This window comes from Anarhichas minor, unplaced genomic scaffold, assembly GCF_050575085.1.
Source record: "Anarhichas minor isolate MPS153535 unplaced genomic scaffold, ASM5057508v1 ptg000041l, whole genome shotgun sequence".
In the NCBI taxonomy this organism is placed as follows: Eukaryota; Metazoa; Chordata; class Actinopteri; order Perciformes; family Anarhichadidae; genus Anarhichas; species Anarhichas minor.
In genome coordinates, this window is record NW_027466487.1 from 2,710,454 (window position 1) to 2,733,054 (window position 22,601).

The 22,601-nt window shown below is 43.0% G+C and overlaps 1 protein-coding gene across 1 annotated transcript; it reads right to left on the bottom strand.

The window, feature by feature from the left end:
• Positions 1-1,135: 1,135 nt before the first annotated feature.
• Positions 1,136-22,403, bottom strand: nkd2b (NKD inhibitor of WNT signaling pathway 2b). Its single transcript, XM_076109514.1, has 10 exons — positions 22,379-22,403; positions 22,234-22,260; positions 22,026-22,117; positions 4,681-4,741; positions 4,086-4,213; positions 2,763-2,858; positions 2,537-2,678; positions 2,146-2,203; positions 1,918-2,042; positions 1,136-1,758 (listed from the first exon to the last, which is right to left on the bottom strand). Exons 1-10 carry the CDS (start codon positions 22,401-22,403, stop codon positions 1,136-1,138), a joined length of 1,377 nt encoding a protein of 458 aa, XP_075965629.1.
• Between the last annotated feature and the right edge of the window lie 198 nt (positions 22,404-22,601).

Here is a 22,601-nt window from a genome sequence, read left to right on the forward strand (position 1 = left end):
CTTTAAATAACTTGAAAGCTGGTTATTCATCTCCTTGTGATAATTACCATCACATGAGGTTAATCAACCTGATCAAATAACTTTAAACCACAAATCACTGACAGGACATTGTTCTAATTTAATTAATTATCTGAAAAACATCAGCCTTGATTCCAAATTGTTCCCATTAATAAAAAAATACTTGTTTTTTAAATCTACTCTCAAACCACAATTATGTTTTAATTAGAATATTATAATTTAATGGTAAATCACAATAAATAACATCATACTGATTGATTTTGTGCTATTTCTATGCACACAGTGGTGGGCAGCAGACAACATAATCGAGGGTGTATGAGCAGAAATAAACGAACTGTTGTTGCAATAATTTAAATGAACTATATAACGTTTATTAAAATATATAAAAGACAAAATACATATATGCATAATTATATCCATGATGAGATATGCATATACGGTATAATAATTATACAGTAAAATGTGTTGACATATATAGATTTTTTATACATATAGCAAGATATTTTTGCATTAAAACTGGCAGTGGTGATTTCATAATCCCCCCCCCCCCCCCCCCCCCCCCCCCCCCAAACAGGAAACCCCTCAGTCCACAACAGGCCTTCCGGAGGAAAAAGCCTGTGTGAAAAGCTCGAGAGCAGCAGCACCTTTACACCTGAGATCCATGTTTTGGAAAGGTCTCACACAGAACAACACAGCTACTCTGACATATAGCTTACAGGGACTTCAACCCACAGCATCAGGAGGGAAAGGATGTCACATCAAAAGTCCTCTGATCTGTTCCTTTCTGGCATCTGTACCTTTACTGAACATGGGTAACGATCACAGCAGTCCCAGCAGAACATCTACAAAAACTTCAAAAACTGTGCCGCACATCTTCTGTTATTACATAATAACCTCAGAAAAAGCATCCTTCTGGTCTAATATCATCAACCATCGCAGTACACGATTCCCCAGTACATCTAATCTCAGGATATATCTGTATAGCTTGCAAGAGAAGAGTAAAAAGATCCTGGACAGAGCGTGATACACTCCTGCGGGATGACGTTAAGTCCTTCAGACTGGTGTGGTTGGTTGTGGTTGGTCCTGTACAGTTTCAGTCACTGCACGTTGAAGGCGGTCATGTCTGATGGTAATGGTGGTAGTGGTGGTGGTGGTGGTGTTCATGGTGGTGGTGGTGCTCGTGACGCTGGACCACAGGAACCACAAACCCTGGGCTCCCAGGTGGGCCAGATGCCTGCTCTCTCTCCAGGCTTGGCAGTACAGAGGGCACAGGGGGCTGTTGCTGGGGGTGGGACTGAGGGGACAGCGGGGTTTTGGATGGAGACATGGCCTCTCGGGCTTTTGCCCTAAGGCGTTTGCTGTGGCTGTATTGCAAAGGGTGCTGGTGGTGGCCAGAGGATTGGGCTTGGTGGGGCAAGTGGTACACATCCTGACCCCCGTGTCCTGCTGCGCTGCCACTGTGCAGCATGCTTTGCATAGGCGGGTGGTGGCCGTGACATTTAGTGGATTTGCCGCCTCCGCTGCCCCCGTTATTCCCTCCGCCTCCCTTGTAGGTTCCTTTGGGAGATTTGACGAACTGTGTGCCCTTGCTTCGAGACTCAGTGGGGTTGTAGCTATCGCTGATGACCTGTGAGCGACGCTGGTGAACAACTTGGGCTTCTGGTTCATGGGAGCGTGAGCGACTCTGGCTCTGGGAGCTTCGAACATGAGCCTCTTCTGGAGGGAAGGCAGGGGTGGTTCCTAAAGGACAGGCACAGGGTCAGTGGTTAGTACAAATATGATGTATAACACTGTACTTTGAACTGCTGTTACACCTCAGCTTCCTCATAGTCAACGTTCAACCTGTCATTGTAATAGAATAATACAAATTTGAGGGTACAACAACCAGCAGGCTGTTACCTTCAAATCTGGAGGTGTAGTTCTCAATACCAGCCAGGTCCAGGTAGTGATTCCTCCTCTCTGTGTTCTCGTCCACACAGTAATGCTGACCGTCTGTGGGCGGCGCCTCATTGCTCTGCCCTTTGCTGCAAACAATGAGTAAAATGAGTAACTCTCAATTATTTACACAAATAAACTAGAAGAAATATTAAAACACACACAGACCAGCCTTCAAAGCAGAGGACTGACCTGACGTAGGAGGACAGTCGCTTGTCAGCTGAACGTCCCTCTTCTTGGTGACAGCGATCTGAAGAGGTCAAATACAAGAACTCAGACCAGGAAAAGTGTCCAGTGACATTCATGCTTACAGACATAAATACTAGGCAGGGTTTTTTTTCCCATTCAATTCATGCCTTCAGAGAAAATGTCAAGTTATCAAGTTATGATATTAACAATTCAAATTATTTTGTTTGTATTTTATAGAATAACCAGGTCAGACATTGCAGTAATGGCTACAGTGCTTCTACAAAAACACCACAGCATCTAAACTCTACAAATATACAGGCAATGCTGAGTTGGCTCACAACATACTGGGATAGTAAATAATGTGAGGTATGATGCTGTTTTTGTTGTCATGTACCTGTTCCTGTTTCTCTTCTGTTGCACTTGGGCTCTGGAGTGACAGTCAGTTTGACACGTAGAGTCTTGCTCTTTTTATGGCAGGAGTGATTCACAGAGGCATCCACCACATCGTAGATGGTGTGCATCAGACTAGACATGTCCTATAGTGAGAGATAAAACACAGTTAGGACGGTTTGTAGTCTGACCTTTGACCAAAAAACAGCTGAAAGGTAAGAAACACGCACATCTTTTGTAACTTTCCCACTGTTGTCAAAGTCATAAAGCGTGAAGATCCACTCCTGACGGTTGTCATCCTCCACAGAAACGGCACACTCCAAGTCCTGTGGAGACAAACATTATCATACTTGATATACATTAACATTTGAAAGGTTTCAATCTACATATTTATTTAGATAATGAGCAAATTGATAGTAGTTCTACAGTGTGTCAAAGATGGCGTTTATGACAGCTGGGGGCAGCAAAGTACGTCCAATTTAATCGTCACAGGCGCCGTCTTCAGTGGGATTCATGAACATTGTTCAAAAGGAAATTTGTGATGTTTTCATTCTTTCTGCACAAGAATATACTGTTAACAAAAGGGGGTATATTTAAAGACTGCCTTCCTGTGCATAAGAAAGTGTTGGTTAAAAAAAATAATTTAAAGCAATAGAACAGAGGCCAACTGAAAGTCTGGTTTTCAACATGTAAACAGATCACTTCTCTGCTGCCTTTACCTTGTGTGGGGAACTAAGTCAGCATGGTGGGCCCTACCACTCTGACCTTTTCTTTCTACTTTCTTCCAGGAAAAATGAGCACAACCTCAATTCTCAGTTACAACTTTTTGGCAGTAACTTTGATTCAGATGTATCTAGTAACATGGCCATAATTGGAAAAATAAACATCTGGAGTATAGGCCCTGCTGCAGGCATGGTGGAGAGCTGACACTGTGTGAAAGGCGGTGTGCACTTACAAGGGAGGAGTCCCCTGGGAGAGAAGCAGCCCTTTATGGTTCTATATTATCTCCTCAGCTCACATAACCAGGAGTGATCACCAAAGAGCAGATCCAAGCAGTTCTTTAAAACATAGAAGTCTAAACACTGCAATCTATTTATTCTATTTATTGGTCCCTAAATTCAATCAGGATATGGTCTGGAGCAGGGTCAACATACAGACAGATGTTCTGTGCACAGGAGTGAAGGCATACAGCTGCGGCTAGGATAGAGGTTACCCACCATGCATTTATTTTCTAACCTAAGCTGAAATCATTTCTCACTCACTGGAACACAAGACTATTGCAACACTCAGGTCTCTTGACCTTTTTCTGACCCAGGTCCTCAGACCACCAAAGGCCTAACACAGATAGAACTCCCTTTAATAATTATGAGCAGTTTAGAGTCCCAATCTACCTGAGCTGTATGTTTTTGGAATAACTTTGACAACATTGGCTGGACATGCACCTTCCAGCATGCCGAACAGGCCTGGTTCAGAACCCCGTGCCACCACTTTGTTGCATATTCATGTTAAACGTGTGACTTTAACACATTACAGAATTGCACATAACTGCTTACATCCAGACTGATGCGTTTTTTCCCGGGAGCTTTGGTCGAATCTCGAAGTATCTCCCGCACTCCATCCTCAGAGTGCAGGTACTGCAGGTAGCTTTCACAGCCCTCAGCTTTCTCTGGAGGAAGAGCCACTGTCAACACAGAAGGACACATTCAAGTTTAGACACATACAAACATTGGGCAACATTATGTGTGGTTTGGTAGCTACACTTTCAAAGAAAATCTCAAAGATCATACACTTTACTTTATATGTTGAATGTGTTTAGCATTACAGCCTATTCATTCCAATGAAAACTGCTCACCAAACACATACATCCCTTTTTATGCTTTTGTGTCAATATAACATGCATTTGTGTTCTCAAAAATGAAACCGGAATATCTCAATATTGAACTTAGCTGCTTTTGCAAATTCTACATGAAAGTATCTTGAAATAATAAATGCATATGATTATATCTTACAGAGCTGTTTTATTTAATAGATCATACATACTAATTGCAGATACATACAACCATACTACGTTAGATCTGTTTTCTGCCTCATAAAGCATGGTTTCAGCATAAAAGCTTATCAATGAGTGAGACATCCTTCTCAACCTACCCTCTAGGGGACAGTGTTGATCTGTGAATTGTCTTTCCTTCAGCTCACGGTTTGGAAACCCCTGGGACAAGGAAAGAAATGAGGAGAGAGGGAGGAGGGGGAGGGGGGGGGGGGGGGGGGGGCAGAGATGTAAGTGAATCTACAGTTCAGACCACAGACACAGAGAAAACAAACAGTTCCAGCTAAAGCATTTCCTACTCAGATGAGAGGAGAGGGCTGGAGGCTCCAGCGCGGCCAAACCCTTTGAACATCTGCACGCTTATTGTGTTTGACTGTCTGGGACACGACGAGTGCGGCCAAAGCCAAGCTTTCAAGATTCCTCCAAGCCCTTCAGATGGACCCCTCTTGTCCATCAAAAAACCCATAATGCACTTCATCGCCTGAGCTCTCTCTCTGAACCGACCTGTTTATTATCATCCTGCTTGACATGAAACCCAGCATGGAGAGTTTGATGGAAGAAGTTTAAGGAAAAGATTTGCTGTATTTCCCATTGCAAAACGTGATTCCGAGAAGTTTGGTTTATGTTTCACAAACCTCGCAATAAACTCACAGTAACATGTGTATTTATTTTGAATGGAGAATAATTGCCAGATGGAAATTTCCATGCAGATAGGATGGGACTGATTAAATACACAATTCCATAGCCATAAAGCAAAAGCATGACAAAGGGGTGTAAGGGGGAAAACGCTCTGCTGTCATATGTGACTAATCTATATCCTGCATAAAACAGAACCACAATGTATTCATAACCATCCCATCCACACATGTGCTAATGCAAAGGCGCACTGAGGCAAAGGCAAAAGGGTCTCAATGCACACAGAGCCATTCTTTAATTACGACTGGATTGTGGAAACACAGCCCCTAAACCACAAGTATTTAAACAACAAATGATTCATCTTATTTACGTCATCTCAGTCCTCTAAGCTGCTCCACACACACTTTGAAATAAAACCCCACCAGATTGATTCAAGGAGACCCAGTGAAACGAGACAAATAAAAAACAGATAGATGCTAGAAAACAAAAGAACTCCGTGTACCTTCAACAGAACCGAGGCTCAAGCGAGAGTCTGAACATCTGCATGCGTTTAGGTGAACAAGCCCCCCTTCCCCTTCCCCTCTTTCTCAGAGTAATGACAGCGCCAGGGCCCGTGGTTGTATTTAACAATCTCAGAGCCCGTGATTATTCCTCACTTCAGAGGATGATACCTCCAGCCTGTAATCTGGCCCTGACCTTCACCGCTGAAAGGGGGGAGCCGGTTGAGTCTCAGGGTCAAGGCTCGGACACCCCCTGCAAATTGGCCACCGGAGACATTGAGAGAAAACAGCAAAAATAATGGGAGTTGAGCCTTGGGGAGAGGAGGAGATGGGAAACAGGAGAGGTGCAGGAAATAAGCGGGAGGAATAAAGAGGAAAGAAAGGAGCAGAGGAAAGAGGGCACAAAGGGGGGGGGGGGGGGAGAGATGAAAGATAAGAGGAACAAAGATGAGAGAGTGGAGAAGCAGATAAGAGTAAAGCAGAGGAGTATGTGGTTTGTTAAAGGGGAGATAAGGCCTATCTATTGCTTACTCCAGACCCAGTGGGAGAGGTGGAGGTGGGTTTTTAACAGACTCTGGAAGGCTTCTTGGGAAAGGTGGAGACAACTGGTACAAGCTGCAGTCTTTAATCACCAAATATACACACAAGTTACCAGACGAGCATATGTGCATCCCTACACAAAATCACACAGTTTCCGTCTTTGTGGTTTCTGCTGCCAAGTTGTTGTTTCCTTTCTGCACTGGATGCTTTTATCTCCCCTCTTTGTAGGGCAGCCCCTTAATGAAGGGCAGTATGTAAGGAAGAGGCAGTTCACACAGACACACTGTTCTGCAGCTCAGAGGAACATCAAAGACAACCATTGACTCCCCTTATCCTCGTTCCCATGAGGATGCAGAGCAAGGTATGAGCACCTCTAAATGAAAGACTCAGGATTCAGCATTAAATATAATGAAACAAATCAATCAACCAACTGGCAAAAGTGAACCTTGTCTCTAATTAAAATTCTGATATCAGGAGACGTCTTGCTGCATGCAAAAGGAGGGGACCAGCAGGGCTCGTGTTGAACACATGGCTCCCCCTCACCACCACCACCTCCATGCTCATTACATCCATCGGGGGAGCTAATGAGAGAGCAGGCTAGATCCGACCGCAGTCTGCAGTTTAACGTCTAAACACATGGCATCTCCTTCCACATCGCCCACGGTGTCGGGCTCAAATCTGCCCACCACATGTGTAATTAACTGCTTTCTGGCATCTGGCTGTGCTCATTCTTTCACTATCAGATCACAAACTGCTCTGTAGGCTACGCAAATGTGTTTTTGGTGCAAAGTGTTCCTTCTATTCCACCAGTGGCGTACACCTGAAAGCCCATGATAAACACATCCACACTGTGTGTGATATTAGGTATGAGGGAGACAGATGGAAAACTGCATGTGTGGGACGGGCGCTTCGACAAGAATGACAAGAAGATGATAAGGTATTAGATCTGTTGTCTTGAAGAGAAAAAAAGTGCATTGAAAGTATGCACTGACAGTGTTCTTCCATGTAAACAGGTTCTGTCTCCCAGACGCCTGGACATAAGAGACAGACAGCGAGGTGTGTGATGTTTGTTCCTGTTTAATGCAGCAGTTCTGCCAAGCTTACCTAAAGCCTCAGCCTACCGGCAGACGTTTATATGGGATACGGTAACCAGGGGACGCTTTCATAGCTCCCTACCAGGTGACATCAGACAGACAGACAGACAGAGAGAGAGAGAGAGAGAGAGAGAGAGAGAGAGAGAGAGAGAGAGAGAGAGAGAGAGAGAGAGAGAGAGAGATCCTCCTGCTGGAAAACACTGCACATCTTTGTTCTCACACCCCCCTCTTCTAGCTCACCCCCCTAAATATAAGTGTACACATTTTTAATATCACATCTTCAAAAACAAGGAGGCTAACGGGAAGATTGTTTACAGAGTTCCTCTAGCCTCAGGGTATGAAATACGGCAATGTGATCAGATGTCTGGATGCGTATCCAAGTACATACATATGCTGGAAAAAACACAAACACAGGATACTGTCTGGACGCTTCCTCGTATAATTTAAAGCAATGTGGTTTTCTTAAATAGTTCAGTTAGCTTACTTTTTAAAATAAAGTGTAATTAGTTTTGAAACAACTTTTACATTAGGTGCTACAACAGCACATTACATTGTGTTTGTGTCTGTGCAGTTCTTTGTTCAAACCACACCAACAATCTCAGTTATTTCCTTAATTTCTCCAGGATGTACACAGTTTCTAGAAATACAAAGTCACATGGAACTGACACTAAGGAGGGCGCCACAGTAAAGCTTTGACGACCACCAGTCGACCAACATTCCCGCTGCCATTGGCCAATAATAGGAGATGAATGTGGGGTTCCCCCATGATGGAAATGAGGATTGAGTAGAATCAATATAAAGAAAGGAACACCACTTCGTAAACAAACTGCATACTCTTCACCGCAGAATGAAACTGGAGATGGAGTAGGGCCATTGAGAAATAAAAGCCCTCCATTCCAGAAGAAACCAACCTGGCCTCGACTCAAAACCAGATGTGAACTGTTACACTGAGGAAAGGCAAAGTAGAAGAAAGGGAGATGAGGGGGGAGAGAGGGGGGAAGGGGCTGGGGCTGAAAATACGGAGAGCTAAAGAGAGAAGGCCAATTGCACAAATTCTGTCTCTTCTCTTGCAAGACAGTAAAAGAACAATATGTTGGTTTCTTGACGGCTGCACAGAGACCTCTCTCTCCCTCTGGTTCATCAGGCATCAGCTTTCAGTCACAGGCAGGGTAATTATGGTGCTCAGAGTCAACAGAGCAGATTGGCCTCAGCCTGTACTGAGCAGCAATATGAAAACAAACAGCACTGCAAATACTGCTGGGTTTGAGCTAGCCTGCCTAATAATGTCCATCACAATATAAACACAAGCTAAAAGCATGTTATTATGATTCAATTTCTAACCGTGCACCGTTATGACATAAGTCTGGAGCATTTTCAAGTTCAGCCTTGCCGTATTGATCCTTGCCATTACTAAAATGTGCCTTTGTCCACTAATTGGGGTATTTTATCTATGTAGTATGTGCCCTGACATCTCTTTCTATGAATGGCAATGAGATCAGAGCAGAATGCCATCCTGTCATCTGGACTGGACCCATGTGGCCAAGATGGCCCAGATATGGCCCTTTCAGGGTAGCGGGACTCTCTTGGAGGTCAAACAGGAGGCAAAACCTCTCCCTTGGCAGGACATGAATCACTGAGGGCGAAGCCTCTTCGTTCTTAATATAACAACAGCTGTGGGGAGCGATGAGCATGCATGCCTGTCTATGTAAGAGCAGCACGTAAACCACTGAAAGTCACCCGCTCATATTCAATCAGGAGAGACTATCTCCTAAACTCTGCACGCCCCTCCAGTCTCCTCCTCACCCTCTCACTGATCTTTCTCTCACTTAAATTGTGACCTGCTGGATGGCATAAACAAAGATTAGCATCACTGGCTGACCACCCTGCATCTGTCACCGATGCTGTAATCAGCTTGCCTTCATTAAAGTGGGCTTTGATAGGAGTCTGATGTAATGGAGTGTCCTCCTCTCAGCTGTCACACAAGCAGCTACTGTAGGGACTTGGAAACCATGTGCTTCATACCAGTGACTGGAATCACACTCATGAATCTGGGTTCGGCAAATGTATTAAATTATACAGAGGCAGTCGATCATAACACTATTTGATCAGTTACTGGAAAGAGAAAAACACAAAGTGGCTGTCATGGTTCACTTTATGTGAAACACAAAACACTGAAATAAAGTTTAAAATGCGGTGCCACACATATAATGACTGCACCACAGAGAGCATGTTGCTTTAATTCAGAGGTAACAGGTCTTGGTGGTGTAATGCAATAGTCTCTGAGTGGACTTATATATATGACCAATGCCATATGTTATATGCACTCACACATTTAACGATCTCCTCAAACAAAAGTTGAGTGAAATGGGTTCTTTTAGCAGTCAGAACTGAAGCTGCATGTCTTTTTCTTTTATTTTGTTCTGGGATTTTAGGTGCAAACTCAAGACTTGAATGTTTTTGTTCAAAGTTTTGACTCAAATCTTTAGAAATTCCTCAGTCCACGTGTCTTGTGATGATGCATACTGGTTAGGTATTAAGATTTAAAGCTTAACTTACTATGAATAACCAAATTATTGATCAAGTTATTAATCATTTCAGCACAAGACGTAAAAGAAAAAATACACAGAAACTAGACAGGATATAAACAGTCAGGATTTCAAACATGCACACCCACCCTGACAAACAAGAGAGAAGCGAGTGCACAAGGCGATGGCATATCAAAGCCAGTGTGAGACAGGCGGTTAGACTCAAACAGGATGTTCCTCTGTTTCTGGCCTCCATGTGAAATTCTGTAAGCTCCCGCGCAGGCCCCTGGCTCTTAAGTCCAGCCAATGGGGAGCGTGCCCGGGCCGATAAAGCTGAGGGGATTTGTTCCACATTCCTCAGGCCCTTTAAACAACACAGTGGATATAAGAATGCCAGGTTGTGGGTGAAGTGGCTGCAATGCCAATCCCATTACTGCCTAAAGCAACTCCACCTCTCACAGTTAGGTGCTCTCCACAAGTTTCCAGCTGAGCAGGGTTTGAAACTGATCAGCTGCAATGACCTCATATAATCAGGGGTTTAGGATAGATTAACTCTTCAAACTGGTTGTATGTCAGTTACCTGTCCGACTTGCCTGCTTCTGCTGGGTGAAAACCATTTCAACACAATCACTCCCACCCGTAAAGGACACTTTTTGTGAAGTTAGCGTCAAGTTTCCAGCCGTCAGTCTAGTATTGAGATGTCAGTTATAATTGCTCTCACCTGTGAGATAACCACCGACGCCACTGTTTTCACTGCTCGTTTTTGTTAAGCTACAAGGGATTTGAGTCACAGCTTTGAAAACCAGGCCTGGCAGTTCATAGGGGCGAGGCTCTGTGGTTGGAGGCTGGTGAAACTACAGGCATTGCAGTGCTCCTGTGGGTGACTGAGAAATGTAAACAAACCCTGTTGGGGACGGACAGCTGCACGTCAACCGTTTTTTGTCTGATGTACCCCAACGGCCCGACATGAGCTGAAGTACCTCTTAATCAACACCACCCGTCATGTTACAAATATATTCTTACGGATGGATTATAAATTGGTTGCTCAATGGATATTGTTACAATATTTTTTGTCAGTGTGTAGGTTGCTTTGGTAAAGTTCACATTTCTACTGCTAGTTGCAGAGGCTCAACCATGTATCCATTACTTTTAACTGTTGAGTTTTAGCTAATGATTCTAGTTTATCCACACATTTAAATAAAAATCCACTATTTTAAAAATATATCTATTTTAACTATTTCCTTTATCCATTACTTGTTGCGTGTTTCCTCACTCTCAACTGCAACACGTTGTGACAGCTGGCTCAGGTTATTGTGCAGCTTAAACACTAAAATTACTGAAGATCAGAGCCATAATCATTTATAATCCTTGTTGGCTGTTTATTTTCCTCCTTAACATAACATGTGGATATATTTCTTCATCGAAATTACAATTTCTATTTTTATTTGAGTGAGTTGAGTTTCTTTGAGCTTTCCATGTACCCATCGGAGCCCACACTTGAATGATGCTGTTAATCTAATCCACGATGACTTCTCTGCTCACTCCTGCTGGACTCCTGCTGTTGAGGGCTTGTGAGCTGGTGGATGAGCTGCCTGCTGGTTTCCTGAACACGTCTTCAGGCAGGAAAACAACAGGTTCAGGGTCAAAACCACAGCTCTACCGTCCACTAGTTACGGCTCCCTATGGGTAATTTACACAGAGAAGTAAAGATCCATATGACTGACCACGATAAGAGGAGCTTTTGCAGCCGTGACCAATCAGCCGGTAATGTAGCATGAACTCTCAACACATCCATCTGTGAGGCATTCTGGGCAAACAGAGACGGGCGGCTGTTGCGCTGAACTATTATTGCATTCAGCCCTCGGGGAGAATTGGGCTTGCCGGTCACAGACTGCCAAAATACAGAGTTCAGTGCAGTAGGATGCAACAAATAACCAAGGTAGACAGGCAAGCACACAAGCAGAGCCCATGATAACTCATCTGCGATTCTCAATGACACTTGCCAAACCTCAAGTCCCAGGAGACACCGCTTGTTTGCATAATTGGTACTGATCCTCCTTACTATGAAATATTTAAGACTCTTGGCTTTGTCTTGGCTATGCAGACTGCTGCACAGTTTTTTTAAGCCACATATCTTGAATCTGATATACAGAAAAAAAAATACCCTGCATATTTAAAGTGGCTGCACCTCTTTTATCTCCTGTCTTTCTCTGTGTTTTTGTGTAACTCTCTTTGACTGTCTCCTCCAGCCGGTAGGGATTGCCAGTTTCGAAGACCACGAGAATTCTTGACACTGCAAGACCCGTCTTAATTCCAAGCTGTGAAGTTCCTTACAGTCCTGGAACTGGACAGGGGGTCATCCCTGGGTTAACACCAAGTGTTTTCCTGAGGAGTCCTAAAAATACACACCTGCTGGGCACAGGAAGCGGAGGAGACTCCACGATATTCAGATGATGTGAAGGAAGCCTGGACATGTAAAATGGACCATTGCCAAAGGGCCACAGGCTGTAATGCTTTGGCATATGAGACGCAACTTCCCATGAAAAAAGGGGACAAAGTTGAAAGCTGAAGAGGAACAGATGAAAAAAAAAAAAAAAAGTAGCACATGGGCCAATTACTGATGCACCAATATCATGCAAAGCTCATTCATATATCTGTTGACTTATTCTCAAAGAAAATTACTGGTCGAAAAACTAAAAAGGATATGAGGATATGATGAATTACTTTTGAAAACGTCATGGTGCAAACCAGGAATTATAATTTTCATTTGTGACACATCACAGAAACATGCCAAGTGGAGATTTTGAGGCCGCAGTCAGCGAGACTGTAACATCTGTGCTTCTTGCTTTTGGACTGAAGCTGCCATGTGTGCACTTTAGTGACCTGACAGACTAGCTGTGTGTGTCTGAAGCACAGTTCCCCAGTGTGAAATTCTGGAACGTAATTCATCCATGGCACAAGCAGAGATCAAAAGGCTATGGTGCAGAGGGCAGCTCAGCAAAGCGCACAGAGAGCTGCTGCTTTCACAGCCATAATTAGTGGAAACCAGGGCCGTGAGGCAATATGAAAGAGCACTTAAACATGAGCCAAGTTAGCTTAGCGTAGCTGCTCGTATATTCTTATCTTATCTCAGTATAAAGCTACAAGTCGGATGGAGTCTTGTTCTCTGTCACACAGCACGTCCGGAGGCAGTCCACTTGAAAGCGCTAAGTGTGACACTTAATGTTTGATAAAAGTTCTTGAAAGATGAATTATGCTTCAAAATGCCGAAGGTGCTGATGTGCAATAACACCTTAAAAGCTATGAGATGCTGCCAGGATAGAGCAGTTCTCAAAGCTGAGCACATGACACTGGGGGTAAAAGTTCAGATATTCTGATACACTGGCATTCTTTAAGTGATAGGATCAGTCAGCCCCTATCAACATGTAGAAGTGGGAACTTCCAGAGCTGGTATATCTGAGAACTTTCCTGTATTCATTTATAGGCAGATCTACTACCAGAAAACTGTTACTGTTTGGACCACAAACTTTTAAATGCAGATATTCTATAAGCTAGTGGTGTTTTTTCTGACTTTTTAACACAGCTTTTAACACATTTTGGTCCACTATACGCTTTTTTTGTAAAGCCACATGCCACAAAAGTCACTCAGCAGAAATATCATGAAATAAAAATCCTGTTTAGAAGAGTGCGTTTTCTCAGTAAAGCACCTACAAGCAGATGGTGTCTCTGAAAGGCTCTCAGTGAGGGGGGCAGGCATCTCAAGGAGAACCGCTGTTTATTTGAAATGAGCCTTTAGGTAAACAAGTTACACGGCGCACACACAGGGCCAGGTCAGCTTTTGAAGTGGACGGGGCTCAGGAAAGAAATGGGTGGGGGAAGAAAAGAAAGCGACCTTCAGAGGAAATGAGAACAGTGGCCTCTTTCAGCACTGTTTCATCCTCTCCCTCTCTTCTTGTCACATATAGGAAAAGCACAAAAGGTGTTTCAGTACATAAATACACCAGCACATAATGTGAGTAAAATCATTCCGCAGTCATTCTTTCCCAATTTAAATTCCCCTGAAAAATTACCACCTATGACAAAAATAAACCACTTCCTTTTAATGGAGACCCATTGAGGGTTTTGATGATGGGAACAGGTTTGCAGCCATTCCCCAATGGAGAAGAATGTGATGTGCAGAAGGGAGGCCAGGCCTGTGCTGTCTGCAGAGCCTGGATCCAAGCTTTGAAGCTGCTCGTGTGTTTCAACAGCTAACCACTTTCAGATGGGACTGTGGCGTTTTATGAGCTGAGTAATAGCGATACCTACACATGTGCAGGCTCGGGGTCCCAAAGAGGGGGAGGCTGAGAGAAAGATGCCTAGCTCCTCAGGGGTCTGGGTTTTGGGTGTGTTGATAAATCTTGTGCTATGGCATTCTGTATATGAAACTGGAAGACAGGAAGATGGATGTTGTGTAAAGTCTGTTCACCTATGAACACAGTTCTGCTATAAATTCCACGTTTTTTTTCAAGGTTCTTGAACATCAAATAAACTGAAGGTATTGACTCCTTGTATGGAATAAACATTCAAAATCATGGCAGTACTCCTAAATCTCACAAGGGACACCTGGTGTGCATACTATAAGCATGACAACCTTGCAGAATGCTTGATCTATATGTAGAAAATACTTCAAGCAAAGGTTTTAAATAGTGCCGCATCACAACAATGACAGACAATGCCAGCAGTGGCAGGAGTACCCACCGCTGGGCTTTTTTTTCTTTCTTAAGCATAGAGGAAGCCAGGATTTGTGGTGTTTCACTCTCAAACCTAGCAGGGCGTCGGGTTCAGGAATGTGGAGCAAGAATGGGGTTCCGAAGCGTTCAGGGCTGACTCTGAGAGCATTTTGTGCTTTAACAATACAGAAAGCGAATGTAATCTGCCAAATGGCCAAAGGAGATGCATATGACATCACAACATGAGGAGTGTCGATGAGTAGCTTAAAACATAAAGGTTCAAATTAATTTTACACACATTTTAGAAATGATATTTCTTCTGGCAGTGTTGTCCTTATCATGTTCTACCTATTCAATTCTGTTTTGCACTGACAACAAAATTTGAAAAGCCAAAGATGTATCTTCTAAGTTACTCATATCTATCAGTGCATTGTGCTGCACAATGCTATTTAGTTTCCCTGGGCTTGCATTGTGAAATATATGTCAGGTCAGCATCTGACCTTTGTGGAGGCAATCTCAAGTTTCCATTTGTTGAATTTCATAACATAACAAACTTGTGTCCAAAAGAGGAATCTCCTGTCCTCTTTAAACAAACAAGCTAATCTTCCGTCTCCCTTTCAATCTGCAAATATTCAAAGCAAGAAAATATTGAACAAACATAGATCTGCTTTGGCTCCTCTGAAGATATAGTCTGAAGCTTTCTGTCTCCTCCCTGAGCTCCACACAGGCACTACGCTCACTGAAGATGTCATTTCAACAATTAAATCAATTAACAATGGCTATACTGACAGCATATAATAACACTATCAACAACCATAACTGAAAAAATATGATATTCCCCTGGCTGCTCTGAGGCTTGCGAAATGAAGTCCACTTGGAAAAGAGCTAAAGCTTTCTAAGGGGGAACAGGGGTTTTATGTGGAAACATACCTTACACACTAAAATGTAATAACCTTTGAGTCTCCCGGTGTTTTACTTGGCTGGGAGAAGCATAAGATCAAACACAGACTTGGATCCAGCATCCTTTGCCAAAAATGTCAGCGCTAAGCACTGGGCTCCAGCTTCAGGTATTTTCTTTCCCCTGGCAGGCAGCGATCGAGAGCAAAGACACAGACCAGTGTTAACCCTAGGCGGGGCTGCCCCAAGCAGCCACCAGCACACTAACCATGAAGGGGAAGTGAGGTCTCCCTGCTGTCATCACTGAAAACGCACGTCTAGGTCATGTAGTGTCACTGAAAACCTGGGATGGGCTCCATTCAGGAAGTTGAGATATTCACATACAATTGCATGCTGCAATCCGGTCCTGTAAAGCTACACTATTCCCTCTGAAGCACTCAATCAGATATCTCATAAATATCATGAAAAGCAGTGACAAGAAGTGACTTCAAAGCGGCGCTGATGGGACTGAGAGATAGCTCCAAAGGCTACAGAGCTTCATTCCATATGTCTGCAGATAAGAGCTCCAATAATGAACGACGCGACTGTCATCTCTCTTGTCTAAATATATACGATTCTCTCTTGAGCTGTAAGCTGTAAATTCAAATAATTATTTATGCCATCAATAAGTGGATGAAATGTGGATGTGTTATAGCTATTTTTACTATAACCTTGGCAAAAAATAGGCATTAAGACATTACATGCTTATATTATTGACTGATGCGACTCTCATGTCTATTCAGTGTACAGTAAATATGAAGCTACAGCCAGGAGAAATGGTTAGCTTACTGTAGCTTAGCACAAAGATTTCAAACAGGAGGAAACAGCTAGCCTGGCTCTGTCCAACAAGAACAAAAATCTGTGTACCAGCACCTCTAACGCTCAATAACTAACACGTCATATCTGGTTTATCTGGATTATTGGTGAGCAGGAAACAGTGTCTTCCTGAACAAAACAAGATAACGTGTTGATTAATGACCTTAGGCGTTGGTAGGGGCATGTTGTGTTAGGTATTGGTGAGATATGAAACCAGTACCTGCTTTTCATACACAAAAACACTGCACGGTTTGTAATACTCTGCCAGAGGTAAACTGTAGAAATACAGTGTTCACGTAACAAAGTAATCCATCAGAAATGTAATTTTGTGTGTATGTGGTTGGCCAAGTCAGCGCTGTGCTACATCAAAAGTTGAGCCATAGGTTTAGTCTGTCTGCGGCCTTAAGGTGCTTTCGGACAGTGGCAGCCACTCACTGTCCGAAAGCACCTTTAAAGGGGCTCGTAGGAAATTTGTAGATTTTCTTATCTTTGGAAAGTCAGGCTAGCTGTTTCCCCCCGTTTCCTGTCTTTATGCTAAGCTAAGCAGCTTACTGTAACGTCATATATTTAAACCAACTTAAACCAAAGGGGTGGGAGGGTCAATAGCTCATTTGTTACTTGACACACAGGTTTGTACTGAAGGATTGTGAACCAATGTGTGATGGCTCTTTGATTCCTCCTGATGGCCAGAGAGAGGCCTGCTCCCTTCACGAGTTCAGGTCACAGAGGAATTGCGCAAACTGCTTCAAAGTACTTCAGACCGTATAAATATCCTCAGAAAAATAAACATTTAATCTTCCTGCAGTGTTTCTGATGTCTTTCTCTATTAGGCACAAACCACACAAACCACTCTTTGCCTCTCACTCAGCCATTCACTCACAAACACACAGACAGAGAGGGGGAGAGGGACTCGACCTCTGACTCACAGGCGAAGCCATGTGGTGAAACACACTTAAACACTCCAACACGAAAGAATGGCTAAAACAAGCATCTCACACTTGTGATGAGTGTCTGAGCCGACCAGGTGATGATGTTTACACTGACAGAGAGGTGAATGTTTGTTCTGGACAAATGGCAACCAACATAGAGAAAAACAAAAACGCCCAAGAGAGCGGTGTGATTTGGTAAAGTGAGGTCAATGATCAGCTCCCGCCCCCCAATACGATGCAGTAGACCAGGCGGATGAGACTCTCCATTACTCCCCTTACCCCACTACCTTTAAAACCCCTGAAATATCTCCTCCATGAAAAAAACCCCACCTTTAAACCCCCCACTCCTCCTCCTCCTCTCTTCCTTTCCCCACCACCCTCTCTCTCCCTCCTTCCCACCACAGCCCCTCTCCCTGCTCCAGGATTTTGCTGTACAAACCAGGAACAGATGTCTGCTGGGGCCGTGCTGAAAGACCCCGCTGTTCTGGATGCCAGCCACATGCTTTTCATTCAGAGATGAAGGCTCACAGCTCGCTTCTTGTGAAGCCAATTTCCCCCCAAAAAAAGAAGGGTTGGAAAAAAAAAAACTCTCCAAATGCCTTCAAGTCCCTTCAAAAGCAGTACATATTTGTGCACACCTTTTTGTCTCCTCTCCACCATGTATTGCTCCCTGGTGGTGTCGCGTCAGGGACAGGCTTTTTTTTTTTTATCGTTTGTGTTTGTATAAGAGAGGCGGAAGGGAAAAGTCACGAGACGTTGCTGGCGAGAATAACTTCTTAAGGGAAGTTTTCAAGCACTCAAAGACTTCAGGAGGTACAGGATTGTATCCAGTGCACACAACTCAAAAGCAAAAAAAGAGCTGACCTCAGTTTTAAACTTAAAAAATAAAATGTCATTCATGGCCAGTCTTAAGATTACACAGATATCCCAGCCTCAGATCCAAATCAAATACTGCAAACTCAAAATGAACATGGTGACTAGAAGATATACCCAAATGCCCAGCGGCAAAATTGTCCAAACATAACATCCATTGTGAGGAGGATCACCAAATGAGGATTTGTATATAAGGGGAAAGTCTTATTCACAGACTCCAAATGAATGTTAAAAAAACACTAGTTTATAATTAGTTGAGTGAGCTGCTTGGGAACTCTGCTCTTAAACGAAATGTATTATTGAGGAGTGCAGTGCTATGTAACTCTCCACAAGTCAAAATAAATGTCTTGGAGCTTTTGGCACATCATTACATCCAACTGAATCCCTAACCAAGCCCTTTTAACTTCAAGTGTGATATTATTAACCTTTCAAAGTGGAATAATAAAGGTCATTGTTGTGGAATTTAAAATGTTGACACACTCCCTCTTCACGGGCCAAGTCTGTGGGGAGTTCCGAGACAAAAGATGGTGCTGAAAGGCTGAATTAGCCTGTCATTATTTGGGCATCCAAGCATATCTGTTTGAAGCTCCAAAATGAAGCCGTGTGGTTGTGTATGTGAGGGTCTGGACTGTTGATGCTTCCAGAGGTGAAACACAGTGAACCTTCACAGAGCTCTTCCACTAATGAACGCAGGTTTGGATAAGTACAGGGTAACGAGTATTCTGCATATTACATATTCAATAACCGACTAGACTCGTTTTTTGAGGGTGGGGTGGGCGATTATACGTTGGACAGCCTCTTCTGATCTCACCTGTTATATCTTTACATTACACCAGGTGTTTGAACAGGTACGATTTGTCTTGAGCACCTGCAAAGAGGTGTCAACATCTTGATGACTTTAGCCTGGATGAGCCAAGTCATCCTGCTGAATCACGCTCTCTTTGTCCACTAATACCATCCTTTAAGGAGACTATAGGGTTACAGACTGAGGGCAACTCGCCAGCTGCAACCTTGAATCATGGTTTGCGGCAATGTCAATATTTAAACAGGCCCTTGCATCCTTTGATCTTTTGTAATATCTTGCTAAAGTGCGACAATTCATTCACAATCTGCTGAATAGATATGACAGGTTTCACAGGTTTACACAAACTGATGTTGGGCACTGGCTATCGTAGCGCTTGCTTCTTTTCCCCCGCCTGGCTATACTCCATCCCTCAGCCCATCCCCCAGGACAGGGCAGGGGGAAAGAGGGGTGAGGGTTCGGAGGCTCCACTGATATCAGAGCCCTTTTATAACTCCCAGCTCTGCGCTTTGAAGTCACAGCCAGACAGCTCAGGAATCCTACTCCCCCATTTGACAATGAGGAGGGGGATGGTCAGAGCTAAACAGTGTGTTCGGCCAATCTTCTCCTGTACAAAATCATAAGCAATTTATACTGTCCCTGCTGCTCATCAACCAGGACTAAGTGATGTAACTACTGTCTGGTGTGAGCTAGATGTCAAAATAAAATGTGGCTGAGATCCATCTAAAAACGTCAAATTCCCTTATCCCCTTATATATATACACATACATATATATGTATATATATATATGTATATACACATACATATATATGTATGTGTATATATGTATGTAATTGCTATTTTTTATTTGACTTGGACTTGTTTAATCACGGTCTAAACCCCAGAGATCTAACAACTCATAATCCAATAATTACATCTGGATGTGTGACAATGTAATCCAATCCTGGTGAAGAATTAATTAAAGGCGGGATCAAAAGAGGAAATGGCGCATCGTCCTACAGCAGAGATAAATGTGTTGAAAGTCACTCTGTTTGATAGGAAACTATACGGCATAAGAGGTGTCCCTGAGGACATCATCTATCTTTACATTAACACAGACACAGGCTCAATTCAAACACCGTGAGTAGAGCTGTCACTGCATACGAGCAGGCAGTCACATATTGCCTCTGCGATGCAATAGTGAACATAAATGCAATGCATCGTCAAAGTATCAATAGTACATTCATGCTACTGGATCATTTGGCATTTGATACTTTGCATCAGGGCTGCATTAACCAATATTTTCATTGTTGGTTAATCTGCAAACTGTTTCACATGAATCAATTAATTGACTAATTGCAAATGTCCCCGCTGTGGAACTAATAAAGGATTATCTTATATTATCTCATTGTTTCAGCTTTACTTTGCATCATGCTTTGGGTTATCACAGCTTAAAACATTGATAAAAAGTGATGTAGAAATGTTACCTGGCTTAAAAATAACACTTTGCACCTACATTATTTTCTCCAATTGAAAAACCAATGCTATATAATACTTTTTTTATTTTCCTTTTTTACTGATGTCTCACTGTTATTAAGAAAAATGTCTGTAGTAGGCCTAGAAATGATTGCCCGAATGATATAGCAAACAGTGAGTTACATGAGTAAATGGAAATGCAAGTCAAATATAATTATCATGTTATTTTCTGCCTCAAAAGCATTACTTGCTATTTACTTAGCAATATTTTGCCATAAATACATATCAGGACCACATGCCATAACAGACATGACTGCATTGTGGTTTGTCTCCTCTCAACCAATTCCTAAATTAGTCTCAAAGAAAGCAGGAAAAGTAATAGGCTGGTTAGTTGTGGCCTGAACGAGCCTCTAATATAACCAACTAATGACACAAAATAAATCAGAGGCCTGACTTTGAAAGAAGTGAGGGTGGGATCAACCTATACTAATAAGTGCCAAGCTTATGCCTTTGGCGGTTTTCCTTGAGGGGAGTGTGAACTCAAGACTCGTCTGAAGCAGAGTAAGTTCTCTTTTAATTTGCCATAAGTGGGCGGTTTATAGCCCGATATAATCCATAGCTCGTCCACTATTACAACCACCCACCTCACAGACTGTCAGTACCTCTATGTGAACTTCTTGCAGTTCATGTCTGAGAGCTTGAGACTCTTGTGCCCCTCAAAACGACACACTAATTGAAGTGATGTAATGTTATGCCACAGAGGGCTGCCCACTGGGAGCCGCACTAGAAAGGGAGGCATTGAGGGAAAAGACACGGTCCTGACTCATGATGCCAGCAGCCACAAGAGCAAACGTTATATATCCCTCAGTCTGAGAAACGACTACCTTTCCATCCAGTCTATGTGTGTGTGTGTGTGTGTGTGTGTGTGTGTGTGTGTGTGTGTGTGTGTGTGTGTGCGGCTTTGCCAAGCCGCTTAACACACATGGCTCATGGCTGTCATAACTCGCCCAGTGATGCTAGCAGGGGAATGAACGCTGTATGGTGTTGTGCCGGAGCCAGACATGACAACCATACAACCTACAACTTCAGCGTGTCCTCACACATGCGTATGAATACAATTTGCCTTCCCCTCAAGTTCTCAGCTCTTCTTTCAAGAAGAGGGAATGTAACAGCTTCAACCTGACAACTTTGAAGTGCTTGACAGGCCCATCCCATCGGGAAACACACATACAAACACACACACACACACACACACACACACACACACACACACACACACACACACACACACACACACACCTGGCATACTTCTTTTTTTTTTTTCCAGTAATGAATTTTGTTTATGAAAAACTCAACATGAATGTCGCCCATGCAGCATTACAAGATAATTATTTCTGAGAGTAACAGTCACCAATTTACCATTTAGACAGAACAGGATTAAAGAATCATATTAGAGAATCGTTTTCATTTTTATTGGATGCTAACTTTTTGTTTTACTCTTGGAAATACTCAGTCAGTATTCAAACTTATTTCCACACAGTCTTAGTCATTAAAGGGGACTTAAACAGACGTTTCATTTCATTTCAATTAGGTCTAGTGAGAAAAAAGAGGGAAAGGTGCCCGATACCTGCATGTTCTTCAGCTTGTGATCCGTCGCGCTGTACCGCTCACATTCCTCCATCCCTCTCCGGAGGAAGGCGTTCACAACAAAACTGTCTCCTGTAACATTGAGAAAGTACACCGATCAGCAAGAATACATCTCAAGCTCAACTTACTTCATTAGATTACCATAGTTTATCAACCTTCATTATACAAAATAATCGGTTTATCCTCACCTTCAGGGTTTTCTCTGCGCTTGCACGCTTCAGATCAACAGAGACAGGGATGCAAAAACAGACAATCGTTAGTTTGTGTGAGACTTTAATCGAAATATTTTAACATTTTTGTTATTCAGTGGTGCAAAACGTCAACATTTCTTACCATGTTTTGACTGATGTTTCCCCATTCTTAAGCCCCTCTTCCCCTGGATCAATAAAGGTACTCCGATATCGGAACAAGGACAACACAGTCACTGCTTCAACATGGTCACATTGTGTTTGTTCTGCAAGAAGAAAACTCCAACTTCATCCAAAGGCAGGTAATTAAGTCGCATGTTCATTGAAGCATCAGCTGTATGTGTGCAGAAACGAGATACATCTGTGAA

Excerpts from the sequence above, each read along its gene's own strand:
- nkd2b (XM_076109514.1), bottom strand. The coding sequence starts at position 22,403 with ATGGGGAAACATCAGTCAAAACATG. Across the intron at positions 2,204-2,536 it reads CAGAAGAGAAACAGGAACAG|ATCGCTGTCACCAAGAAGAG; the intron begins GTACATGACAAC and ends TGACCTCTTCAG. Across the intron at positions 1,759-1,917 it reads CTACACCTCCAGATTTGAAG|GAACCACCCCTGCCTTCCCT; the intron begins GTAACAGCCTGC and ends CCTGTCCTTTAG.